Source organism: Kryptolebias marmoratus, linkage group LG20 (genome assembly GCF_001649575.2).
Source record: "Kryptolebias marmoratus isolate JLee-2015 linkage group LG20, ASM164957v2, whole genome shotgun sequence".
NCBI classification, from domain to species: Eukaryota; Metazoa; Chordata; class Actinopteri; order Cyprinodontiformes; family Rivulidae; genus Kryptolebias; species Kryptolebias marmoratus.
Genome location: NC_051449.1, coordinates 13605447 through 13618707, shown reverse-complemented (window position 1 = coordinate 13618707; position 13261 = coordinate 13605447). Strand labels below are relative to the sequence as shown.

Below are 13261 nucleotides of genomic sequence, written 5' to 3'. Positions count from 1 at the left end.
TATAGAATCAAAAATGAATATTCCTTTAATGTCAGTCCTCATTTTTCTTCTCAGTAGTTTTTAGAACGATGTTCAGTTTTATCATTTTTATGCAGATAAATGCGGCATTAGGATGAAATCTGAAGTACTTAAGTCACTTTATGATAAACATTTGTGCACAATCAGCCATAACAATATGACCAGCTACTTATCTAATATTGATGAGTCTCCAAAACAGTTTTGTTCAGACAGGGAAACAAAACCAGACCTGGAGCGTCTAATACAGGAATGTTAGATCCTTGTGCTGTGTGCTTTAGGGTTGGTGTCTCTGGTATCTGATATCTGTAACGTTTGGAGGCCAGGTGACCACCTTGGACTCTTTTGAGTCATTCCTGAGCAGTTCTTGTGCTGCCCTGCTAACATTTAAGCTCTTTAGAAGCTGGAATTCTTGTTAGGGTCGATTCAGGAGTGCTTTAAGTTCTTTTTTCCTGGAGGTTTGTTTGAAGTAGTAAAGAAAAAAAACAAGATAACATAGTTTTTATTTGGTATTACAGAGTGAGTTTACGTGTTTTTCTGCTGGGAACAGGCGATGCCACCGTTAATCAGTTTCTACACGTTACAGCATCAACTCTTCAGAGAGCCATCTGTCTCGAAGCCTCGGAGGCTTCTGTGTCAGTCACTTTAAGCATCATCTGTCAGTCTTCCCCCTGAAGAATCCCAGCAACACAACACTCGAGCCCACGGAAGCTCCTGGATACCTCCTCTTTACTTACGATGCATAACCAGGACAGATGGCCAATGCAAATGATTAAAAACAAATATATACGTGTACAAAAATGCACGCATTCTCCGCCTTGTTTTCATTGCGTCTTCTGCTTCCCATCTGGTTTTAGTTATTTTAACTTCTCCATGCTGGATGTATTTTAATGTAAACATGTTCATTATAGTTTCTCGTATCATTATGTACAGCCAGAAACTGCATTCACACCTACATTTACCCTCCATGATAGCTGAGACGACGAGGACACCTGAGGACGAGAGGATTTTAAAGTGTGAGAAATGGGCGACAAACACGATCATGTTATTCTGCTTCCCATCAAAGTGCTCTTTGTTTAAGGTTCAAACTGTACAGTATTCCTATATACATTATTTTGGACCTACAGTTGCATGCTAAAAACCCACAGATAAATCAAAATATTTTCTGCAACTCTGGAGCAATGGGATGAGTTCAGTTCAGTGGTCTCTTTTTTTCAGGATTTTCTTAAATAAAGAGGCATCACAGTGGCAGCTGAGGTGTGAATGGAAAAACTGGAGTAGACTAGTTCTGTCCTGTAAAATACATCTAACACTGTTTAACACATGATGGTATTTGAATAGTTTTTTTTAGTCCAGATGTTTGATTTCTAGAGCATGGATGTGAAAGAAGAAGCTGGCAGGATTATGTGGGGCTGAATCCAGGTGAGGCTGTGTGGGACATGGTGAGAACGCACTCGGGTTCTGCGGGTTTCTCTGCTCTCCGTAGGCCGCCGTAGATCCTCTCCTCCACCGATGCCACCAGCTTGTCCGTCAGAGCGCTCTCCCCCTGCAGGGAAACCTCCGAAAGGACACCCTGACTGCTGTTGTTGTTCCTGTTGTCGACTCTTGGGTCCATGTGGCTTGTTTGGGCCGTCGCTGTGCTCACAGACTGACCTGTTGTGCTTTCTGTGTCTTTATCTGTGGCACCTCGGCAGCCGTCAGCCTCACCAGTCAGCTCGGCGCAACCAGAGCCGTTTTTCGTCGACTCGGCTCCTTCACTCGAGTGACCTTTGGCCTCTGCTCTCTCTTTGGCTGCTTCTTCAGAAGCTGCAACTTCGCTGGCTTCTTCGTCTGCGGCGCTCGCTATTCGCGAGAGGGTGCTGTGGTATCTGGTGTCCAGAGGGTAACCAGCGCTGTCGCCCCTCCTCAGTGGACTGAACCTCTGCCTCTCCAAAGATGGGGAGTACCTCCCCCCAGAGGCTGTGCCGGGGTCGCTGTATTGCTTGTGTCGTTGCCACTGCTTCCGGAGGTGAACTCTGGATCTGTGCCTGGAGCGTAACGGAGAGTCCTGCTGGTCAAAGCGAGGGTCGTGACGAAGGAACTCGTTGAAAAGAGCATCCGTCTTCTCGTCGATGCTGTAGTCACGGCGGCGAAGGCGAGGTCTGTGAGGACTACTGGGGGCCTGGGTTGGCTTCGTCAGTGGAGACTGTGGTTCTGGAGCTTTCTGAGGGTGGGGGGACTTCAGGAGTTGATATGGCTCTTGTAGGGTCTGACTGTGTGATTTCTGCTGCTGTTTGTCCTCTGTTGCTGTGTTGTCTCCAATTTGGTCCTCCAGTTCCTCCTGGAACAGCCTGGCTTCGACACTCTCGCACACTGTGCCTTTTCGTCCGGAGCTGGTGAAGAACAGCCTTCTCTCCGATGCCGTCTTCCCTCGTGGGACCCCGGGAGCTCCAAACAGCCGCATCTCCTCTGGGGCCCTGGGTGGTGCTTCTATGGAGGCATAGCCACTGTCCATTTGAAGCAGCTTCCTGTTTCCTCCTTCTCCCTCCCCTCCTGCACCGCCTCCCATCTCACTGTCCCCACCTGATGCCCCCCTGGTTCCCCCGTCCAGCCCTTCTGCCTCCCCCTCTCCTTCTGGCTCGTCGTCCAGCTCCTGTGACAAGCAGCTGTCCAGGCCGGAGCGGGCCCCGGCACCGCCGAAGGATGAGACGCTGTCCGCATCGCTGCGGATGGACTCCCGATCTGTGCTGCTCTGGTCTGAGGAGGCATACTGCTCCAAAGAGGCTCGCAAGCTCCAAATGTCCCTGTACAGGGAGGGAGGGGCCTCCGAGCTCTCCTGGCGAACCATGAAAGAAAGAGACGAGCCCGAGTCGGTCCTTCGTCTGGCTTCAGCCCCCAGCACCACCTCCTCTCCATCATCCACCTCTGCCTCGTTCCTTCTGCTGCCGTCTGTTTTTGCGTCTTCGTTTTTTCTCAGCATGTTCTCAAACCTTTCCTGCAAGGCGGCCTCCTGTTCTCTCCCGAACAGGTCGTCGTCTTCTGTGGATTCCAGCTCGTCTCCTGCTGCTTCCGTCCCCCTCGCTGCTCCGAACACGGTCTCCTGTTCCAGTCCTGTTCCGTTGACCGTGGCCTCCTCCTGCGTCCGGGCGGGTTCCTTGCTCCTGGTGCTTATGCTGCCACCTGCCTCCACCATGGCCTCCAGTTTGAGCCTGCACAGATGGAGAGCTCACGGTTAGTGTGCGATTCCCTGAACTGATTTATGTTGTGGCGTCATGATGCAGAAAAATACCTCCTCAGGAACACTAAAGATGTGGATGCAGATGCAGGATGAGACAGAGACTCGGCAGAGAGGGACTGGAAGCCACCGGTCTGGATGGGAGTAGGCGGGAACGATTCAAAGGCGTCATCTCGGAAAGGAGACGAGTCCTCGTTGGTGTGGTCGGTGGTTTCACTTGCTGCTCTCTGCCTCTGAAATGGCCTCCTCCTCGGGGATCCTGGCAGAAATTCACACACATCTTCAATTTTCACACCTTTCACTTACTTATGGGTTTATTTTTTTTTTACGATCCACACAAACCTTTAGCATCCAGACTGGCAGCTCGGTGGCTGGTGTCAAACTTCCACCTCCTGAAATAAGGCCCCGCTCCCTCCAGGCTGGCGTGTCGCCGCAGTTTGGAGAAGAATCGCAGGACGGAGGCCTGGCCCAGGGCTTGTGCGGACTCTCCCCCCGGCCACCGTTCGCTCTCCGACTCCCCCCTGTCCCCGAAAGCTTCCATCTGACAGAAGAGATGAATGAGGGGGAGGACGGAGGGAGGGGATGACACATTAAGGAAGGAGACGCAGGGAGAAGAGTGGAGGCAGTCAGAGTCAAACCCCCCCGGAGGGACAGCGTTTTGTCATTGTGTCACTCAGCTGCAGCGATGACGGATGTCGCGGAGCATCGGGGAGTTTGAGCCTGTGGCAGCTGCCTCAGAGGACTGGACGAATTAGCACCGAAGAAACTACATGTCTAAATGGGTTTTGGTCAAATTATGAAAAAGCAGACAATTTATTCTTCTGTATGAATAAAAATTGCTGCTAGCGTAGTTTTTTTTTTGTTGTTGTTTCAAGTGTCCAAATGAAAACATTTCGTTGCAGAAATATAAGATGAGATTCTTTTATTTTTTTCTAAATATAGTTGCATCATGTTTTCTGCTTTTTAAAAGTGGGTTTTTTATATGACTGGTTTTGATATTTTAACAAATAATTCTGTTTTATTGTAAAATTATGTTTTTGGTTTGTTTTATTTTGCGTGCTTCCTGTCATTTATTTTACTGTTTTTTTTTATTCTTGCGTTTTGTGAGATGTTTATATTTCTGAACACTTTTTGGTGTAATCCTATGTGTTTGACTTTTGTTTTATTTATTTCATGGGGTTTTTGTTTTGCACCTTCAGACCACAGCAGGATGTCGAGTGTAAAATCTATTTAAATGGGGGGGAAAAGGGGGTTTTGGTTTAAATCTGTTCTGATAAACAGTTCAGTAGAAGTGATGACTGAGAGCAAAACAAAGAAAAACTGTAAAAGCAAGTTTCTTGTTCCATCCTGAGGAAGTGATGTCAGAGCGAGTCTTTGGGGGATTTTTATCTGAACCCTGATTGACATTTAGCAGATTAAATGTTTCCTGTTAATTAAGGGTCCATTTCAAATCGTAAATCAGAACATTTCAATATTTTAGGGATCCATTCAGTAAATATCTCAAACTAGAACAAAGTAGTGGATTGATTTAAAAACTGTTATTGTTGCTGTAATGGACTCACTGTTTGGGACCGTGTGGGCTGTGATGAAGGCCCTCTGCATCCCTGCTCCAAGACAGTGGAGTGATGAGGGTCTCCTGGCAGTCCCCCGCTCAGACTCTGTCCCACCCAGTCGGGGATTCTTCTCTCAGCAGGCTGGAAACACAAATGAGAACTCTTGTTGCACTAACATTACCTCGGAGTGCTGATTTAACCGTCAGCCGGTTCTGTTACCTGGTAGATGCTGAGCGGCAGCCTGGGAGCTGCAGTCTCAGTGATGTTCATGCTGCTGCTCTCTGTGGAGTCACACTCCATGATGGTGAGTATCTTCAAGTCACATGGAGCCGGAGGCAGGTGGAGGTGAGTCAGTCGGGCCTTTTTCAGGTGGTGAAAGTCTCCTTCAGTCAGGGTGTACCTGAGGACGAGGATCATTCATCTGGTCTCAGCCCAACGATTTTTGCAATCAAAGAGGACCCTCCACTCGAATGAACCCTACCTGCGTCCTTTTTCCTGAGTCGTCTTTTCCTGTTCGTAAAGCGCAGATTCGTTGAAGGAGACTCTGCGACCAGTCGACCCGGTGGAAACGAATCGCTCCGACTCTCCATCGTGACAGGTTGAAGCTGAGAGGGCATCTGATTCATCCAGACGAATTGTGATCTCTGCGCGTCAAAGACAGCAAGGACAGCCCAATGCTCGTGAATAATGGAGTCTGTGAGGACACTAAAAACAGAATGTGTGTGTGGCTTTTTTGTTTTTTTTTTTAAAGCAGAGTTCTGACCTTGTGTGGGCTGAGAATCCTCAGCATAGGTGGTGTTTGTCTTCTCAGGGTCATCGCTCGCTCTGAAAAGAAGGAAGTCAGTTTTACTCCACTTTTACAAACGCAAACGTGTGCAGCCTCCTGTTTTCTTTTCTGCACAGCTTTAACCTGGCGCAGTGATCTCATGGACGGGCCCCTGTGATCCCAGGACCTGGACCCACCTGGAGTAGCGTCGCCCGCCCAGGCAGCAGCGGTGACAGAAGAGGAGCAGCAGGGAGAGCAGGACCAGCGTCCCCCCGGCAAAAACACTCAGCAGCACCAGCAGCAGCACATAGTTCTCTGCCTGGCCGGCCGACACGGGCACGTCCTGGTGCTGCCATGAACAGAGGTCAGAGGTCAGGACCTTTGTAACTACTAGCTGCTAGAGACTGATGGAAAGTCTGTGCTTTTATACACTTTGAAAACTTTTTTACTGGATTTTATGCTGCTGTGTTTCAAACTGAAATTAGCTCCACCAGCAGCAGCAGAAAAGAAATTGAACATTAAAACATGAGGTGTTGGCTGATAATGGTCGATTTTTACATCCTATTTAAATCTGAAGAATTTGTTCTTGGAAACCTGGAGACTCACTCACTTACTCTCCCAAAAAGAGAATGAGTGAGTCTCCATCAGGGCAGGGCTTTTACTAAATTACACACTGTTATCCTGTTACCAGCTGTGCGTGGGACGAGGGACACATCCCTGTACTCCTTTCTTTCATTTGATGTAGATTTGTAACAAGCAAGAAGAACCAAAAAATGCTCCAGTCCACCAACAAGTCACAAAACCACAATATTCATGGTGAAATGCAACAAATATAAGAGGAAAGAGAAGTTAAATATAACACTGACTATAACTATATCCCTGCAGACATCAGCATTATTGCTGAAACTTGCTCCTCTCTGAACTCTATTATAGCTTGAGCTGCGGAGCATCAATTTAATTTCCACTGCTTGTGTTCACGTCACTGCTCGAGCTCCTAACTCATTTCCCTCGCAGAGAAGCATCCATATCTCTGCTGTCATGTTCTGTCGCCGTGAACACGGCGGCGGCCTTTTGCTCTGCTGGGACAGTAATTGATTCAGGTTTTTTTGTTTTTGTTTTTTCTATGAGCTACACTGAAGTAAAGGATCTCTTTGTGGCGTTACGCTGTCAGCTAAGATTTAATGAGTGGAATTAACACTGAAAGACTCAGTTAAGGCCCTGCGTCCTGACTGCAGGACTCATCCAGATACACACTTGTGTTTACCCTCACACACTCGCGCAGACAACACGACCGCTCTCTTCTGATTGATACACTCAGTCTTGGCTGAGCCGGGCCAGGGATGCTAATTGAAACGTCAGCAAGACCCTTAATTCAATTTCCCAGCTCTTCTCAATGAGAGGGAAATGAGGCCTCCGCAGGCTAAAAATGGAAATCGGAGGAGGAGGAGGATGCCTACGCACATGAGCAATCCCCACTGAAGACTTTCCTGGCTCTTCTCCCAAAGTCAGCTGCAGAAAAAGGGCTGAAAATAATTTGTCTCTTCACACCATCGCACCCTATCTTCTTCAGCCCAGCGTAAAAGAACAAAAAAGGACAAAACTGTAGCTCTGCTTTTATCAGTGAAGACTCAAAAAGCAATGATTGCGGGAGAAGGCGAATTTTCTTTTTCAATTTTTAAAGGGCTGTGATATCTCGTGTGAGGCTGCAGGTATACGAGCATCAATCAGTGAGCGTCAGGTTCAATCACAGGCTCAATCTAACAGCAGCAAGTCGCCAGACAGACGAGGCAGCGCTGCTGAACAGAAGAGCCCGTTATTTCCTGCTAATGCAAAGAGACAACCCTGACAATGAGTCTGTTCACGTCAATAAAACCACGTTTCTTTTATTTTAGGGTGGGTTCACTCAGGCGGAAAGGCGCTTGAGGTCTGAACATGTTAACCAGAAATTAAAGATAAACAGAATATAATTCATGCATATAGATGCTGCAGTAGATTTAGCTGATGCCTCTGAAGGCACAAACTGGATGATGATTTGGAAGCTGTTTGTCTGTAAAGTCTTTAAGCCAATCTATCATGTCTTATAGATGGAAAATAGATTAAATAATTTCTTTAAAGATACTAATTGCAATGTCACAGGTTTTTTTATCTTAAATTTAAAAGTTTGGTTTCCTACAAAAACAGCTGAAGTGACTGAATATGTTGGTGATGTCCAGGTAAAAGCTGTTTGGGATGAAGAAGGGCTTTGTTTACATTGACTGCGTACCTGCATTTCAGAATTTTATATCAGTATATCTGGAAATCTGCTGGAGTAAACTCTTCCAAACTGCACCATTTAATTTAGTTCAGGATAACCTGTTTTATGTTTGATTTCATAGTTTGCAGTGAGTAGCTTTAAAATATGCTTCAGTGTGAAGTTTAAGGGTAATAATTTAACAATAATTCCTTCACTGTGGACAAGATCTTTAATATAATGGGGCTGAGATGCAGCCAAACCAGGACAGAACCTCCTCTGTGTTTTATAGATGACTGTTTAAACACTTTATGTTTTACATGTTGTTGACAACACAAACCAAAATTCTCAAACTTGGATGTGTCACTCCATAAAAACTTGATTTTCTGCCTAGTTTTGGACTAATTTGTCGTAACTCATGGTGGTGATTGAAACCATTTCCAGTGAAACTTTGACAAAAAAGTGAGTGGATCAAGGACAGAATCAGATGAATCTCTCAGGTCCTCTGTCAAGGGCTGAATTTTCTCCCATTTCTTCCAAAAGCTGTTTTTTATGCATAAATGACTTATAGGTCTGTGTTCAGGGATTTAAACTAAAATAGCAAAAATAATCCTTTGAAATTATTCTGGTTTGCTAACGGGGGGTGGGAAAAGCAGATTGTGTCCATATAAAAACTTTAAAAGGTCCTTCAGAAACTTTGGAAAACTATTGTTGTAATGTAAAGAAATGAAGTTTACACCGTACTGTTTGTGTGTCTAACACAGCTGCAGTTACATGTGTGTGCACATCAGAGAGTTTGTGATTAAATAGAACCTGCTGCTTTTCCAAACTCAGCCAAATGGGAAGAACAGCACCATCAATCAGCTGCAGCAGTGGAGCATCTCGCCGGTCTTCAGGCCATCTTTCTAACACTCTCTGCAGAGGCGAGGATCGGTCGGTCCTCCCTCTGCTCAGAAAGCTTGAACTGAGCAACAGTCAGCTCAGATATTTTCTCATCCTTCAGAGACTACACAAAAACCTGCAGAAACTTTGGTTCTAGTTTGGAATAAGCTCCTCAGATCAGGTAACCACATTCGACTCGGTTCCTGTTTGGGTTAAAATCCTAAAGTTCTGCAAAACTCTCTCTTACCTAAACACAGTGTGAAGGTAAGGAAGGTGTGTGTGGGTGTGTGTGCATGTGTGTGTGAGAGAGAGAGAGAGAGGACGGAGGGGCACTCACAGTGGCGTTCTCGGTCAGACTCGTCAGATCAGGCAGATCATTGCTCATGGTCCAGGTCACAGTGAGTGAGCCCTGCAGGGGGTGGAGAAGGTCGTCAGAGTGGTGGAGCCGCTGCGATACAGCAACACATATTTGTCTCATTTACATCCTTCATACTTCAGGTGAAGTAGGGAATAAAACTAAATGCCCCAAAACCAAAAAGAAGAATGCTAAACAAACTGAACTGAGCACATTAATGTGTCATGGGAAAAATTAGCCCTGTTAATGTATTTTAACATTCATTGTATTAAAAAAAAAACCTCCTAGCATCAAATGCTTTACAGCTGAATAAAATAATGATCTGCTTGAAAAGTCACTTATTGTGCTTAATTAGGTTCATAATTTAATTCTGACTCTACTAGAATAAGTTTACATATTTTAATGTGCCAAAAACACATTATTTTCTCAAATAATCTGCAGCATCGCTGGTCCTTTTACGTCTGAACCTCTATTTTAGCTTCTAAAAGGCTTTATTTGTTCTCTTTGGGGGAAAAAATAAAAACGATGGCGCATAAATCAGCTTCTCATTCATTGTTAGAAGTTTGTTTGGCATGTCAGATCAGCCACCTAATTACGCATTTTCTTTCCTTTACTGCATGATGTTGGAAAAGAGCCACAACATATAAGTTAGGAGGAAAGTCCGATTCATGATAGACGCATCTTTTTTCTCTCAAAGCAAGCTTTCATGTCGTTCTGCTTTTTATCTGCTTTGTCTGGTTTTTTTTTTCTAAATGACTGATCCAAGCACGTGCACGGTCTGGGCACTCAATCCATGTGGATATGGATGGATCTTTAGACTGCAGACAGTTGCGCAAACAGGCAAAATTTCTGTACGTCACAGAAGCCTGGTGTGCATGTGAACACAGCAACTGATTTTCTTTGGCTGAAGACACTCCTTCCCTTTGGTGATGACAATTTTATAGATCTTCTGCAAGCACAAAACATGTCTATATTCAAAGAAAAACACAAAAAGGTAAAATAGAAGCTGATCAGTTCTGCCGTAACTCACTGACAGTGAGCGAACCTATCCCTGCAGGTGTGTTCGCAGCACTTTACCGTATTTGTGGTCAAACCTGGTCAACATGAAACAAAAATAATTCTGCTTTTAGGGCGTTTAATTAAATGTCATTTCATCACAGCTGCCAGGTGACAACACACAAGCCAAGTGCACCGTGTGTGATGGTGGATATGAAAATGTCATGTTTTCCTGACTCTTGACAACACTGAGCAATAGTTTATGTTGCAGAATTCTAACAGGATGCTCCTCGGTACGACGTTGCTATCAGGGAGGATAAAAAAATAATCCAGATTTGAACATAAAGAGCTGTACGTTCAAGGCTGACAGTCAGGATCCTTCATGTCGGATTAGAATCTGCATCCTTCGATATTTGTATTTTTATGTTCTGTTACAGTTTTTAGATCTGATGATATGTTACCGACACAGAAAAGTTAAAAGTTGTTTTCTTTCCTGAAATATCCACTGATTCATCAGCTGGTCCTCCTGTGCAAACTTTGAGTAATCACTCCTAAAATAACCAAAACAACATCACTGTTTACTGGCATGGCTGCTGACCCTCAGCCTTCACAGAGCTCAGTAACATTTAATGAAACATAAGGTAAGTAGAATGTATTTATGAAGCAAAACTCCTGGACTCGGTCATTAACCCTCCTGAAGCCCTCAAAAGAGTGAGAGATGAACAGAGGTGGAGAAGCCTTCTTTAACTTTGGGTCAATTGGACCCAAAAGCCACAGGAGGGTTAGGAAGGAGAACAGATAGGTGGCAATCAAAAGAAAGACAAAATATAAAGACAGATTTGAAGAGATCAGATAAAAACAAAAGCACTTCTGTTCTAAAGCTTTGAGATGACCACAGCAGAGGCAGGATCCTGAATGAAGGAGGATTAAAAGCTATCGTTCGAAGGAAAGAAGAGGCTGCAGCTGAATTATCCCCAAAAGGGTTTCTAAAATGACCATTCTGCTGTAACACGTATGAGATGGCAGCTTGTGTAGCATCAGTCACACACACTGATAACACTGCCGCACAGTTCCACACTGTGAGTAACTCCGGCTTCACGGCGTGTCTCCGACGAACCAGCAGCTCAAGGTAGAAACTGTGATGTGAAGGCAGCTCTGATCCACCAGAACAAAAAACACCCAACCTGCTCGGCGCATGATGTCAGCACTCGTTCTGACACTTAGTCAGAACCATGTGGGCTGCACCTTCCTCCCGTTTGTGAGAGGTTCTGTCTCGTTCGCACCACACAGAAACAAAAAGTTTTACAGCTTCTTTATGAAAAAAACTTCACCCTGACTGATGTTTTTGATGCAGTCGCCCTCACTACAGCCGGCTGATTGAACACTTAAGGGCTCAAATCTTTGTTTAGATTACATTTCCTCTTTCTTTACTTTTGCTTTTGTGGAAAAAAGCTGGCAAAGCAGAGGTGCTTTTAAACTGATTTAACAAACTGATCAACTCAAATTTCTATTCATAACCGCGCGCTGATGACTGAATAATTATCCAGGAGCAGGTTTTTATCAATGTTTTTAATCTCCTTCAATAAATCACATTAAACTAATTCACTCGGCAGCATCCATATTAAGTCCACTGTTTAATTCATGTCAGAACCTTCCTGCAGAACGTCGACAGCAACGAACAGACACAAAGCAAGCTCACAAATCCTTTTGAAGCGTTCACTGAATACCAGATCATGAAGTTGTTATTTACGACTTGCATCATCTCGACTTTTTTTAGCTTCATCCTCATGTGGTCAGTAAATCTCTTTCAGGCGGCTGAAATTCAACCCACTGACTACGAATAGTGGGGGAGGAAAAAACAAAAAGGCAAAAACATAATCCAGACTGTGCGCGTGTTGGCGTGCACGTGTTGTCCCCCCCTCCCCCCCAGGATTTATTATCATCACCATCATCATCACACTCCGGCATCATCTCTGGTGTATCATCCCGCCAGATGGAGGGAGAGGAAGAGGAGGCTCGGACACTTTCGGCTGATGCAATAACACTGGTGGTGTTTGTGGAGGAGGAGAGCAGTGTGTGTGTGTGAGAGAGAGTGTGTGTGTGTGTGAGTGTGTGTGTGTGAGGTGATACAGATGTGTTGTATCTTACAGTCTATTCGGGCGGTGTTGAAGGAGCTTCCCTCCACTCTGTGCAGAGGGTGGTGGTGGGGGGCTACAGTGATGCGCTGCAGACGGCGGTGCTCAGCATCCTCAGCCTCAGCATCAGCATCTTCCCTTCTCCTCCACAGAAAACCCCGGGATCAGGGCAGTCCCATGTCACTGCGTCACCTGCTCTCAGCCTGCGGTGAGGGGAGAGGGGGTGGGGGGATAAATCACGACTGGTCACACATGGAACCCCTCACGCGCGCCTCATAGGAGGTGGGGGTGGTGGTGGCTCCGCTGAGGTCAGTGAAAGAACCGCACCTCCATAAATAACACGCTTCGATTAGTCGGACCCGTCTCCCAGGACTTACATAATAAAATAGTAGCACACCGCACGCGCACCGGAGGTCCGCGCGACCCGCTCGGGGAGACTAAAGGGGACAAGGATCGGACTCACCCCGTCGTAGACTCCGTGTGAAGCGCTCCGCGGGCAGCCGGCCCCGTCCGCATGCTTTAATTTGGGCTTTAAATAAAGACCGGAGTTATGAATGAAAGCACACGCGATTGGACACGCCCACCGCCCGCTCCTGGCGCACCACGTGACCAAGCTCCGACGACGGTGGTGGTGGTGGCTGAGGCTGTCATGATGATGATGGTGGTGGTGATGATGATGATGAGGATGATGATGCGGGAGCTGGAGGAGAGAAGCGCGGTCCTCATTCACAGCCGCGGCTCATGAATGGCGGCTGCTCTCAGGAGGGCGGCTCGGTGTCATTCAGCAGTGAGAGGAGAGAAAACAAACACACAGTTTGATCAAATGAATGTTTCATGAAAAGTCCAGCCTGCTGAGCTGGAGTCTGCCTCTGAGACAACATGCAGACAGACGGACGGACGGCTGCGGGAAAACTGGGTGCAGGCTCAGCTCTCACCACCAGGTGGCGGCATCGCTTCACCGTTTCTCCCAACTTGCAGAGGTGGAGGATGAAAATCACGTTAAATCAATCCCGTTATTATTTCACTCTAATTCAACAAAATGAAAAACTTAAATTAATTCAAATTCACACGAAACAAACACACAGCTTTCATCCAGTTCTTGACTTAATGTTTTT

The 13261-nt window shown here is 45.9% G+C and overlaps 1 protein-coding gene across 1 annotated transcript; it reads right to left on the bottom strand.

Annotated features, from left to right (window-relative positions):
* Positions 1-528: 528 nt before the first annotated feature.
* On the bottom strand, positions 529-13177 carry LOC108239425 (voltage-dependent calcium channel beta subunit-associated regulatory protein-like). Its single transcript, XM_017422123.3, has 11 exons — positions 12610-13177; positions 12160-12349; positions 8998-9069; positions 5746-5897; positions 5546-5607; positions 5264-5426; positions 5002-5182; positions 4792-4923; positions 3572-3770; positions 3284-3488; positions 529-3203 (listed from the first exon to the last, which is right to left on the bottom strand). Exons 3-11 carry the CDS (start codon positions 9043-9045, stop codon positions 1418-1420), a joined length of 2928 nt encoding a protein of 975 aa, XP_017277612.1. The 5' UTR covers positions 9046-9069; positions 12160-12349; positions 12610-13177; the 3' UTR covers positions 529-1417.
* Positions 13178-13261: the final 84 nt, after the last annotated feature.

Bases quoted from the DNA above. Each gene is read 5' to 3' on its own strand.
- LOC108239425 (XM_017422123.3), bottom strand. From the start codon at position 9,045: ATGAGCAATGATCTGCCTGATCTGACGAGTCTGACCGAGAACGCCACT. The intron at 5,898-8,997 runs GTGAGTGCCCCT...TGTTCATGGCAG, and splicing joins GTCTGACCGAGAACGCCACT to CACCAGGACGTGCCCGTGTC. The intron at 3,771-4,791 runs GTGAGTCCATTA...CTCTTCTGTCAG, and splicing joins AGCCCACACGGTCCCAAACA to ATGGAAGCTTTCGGGGACAG.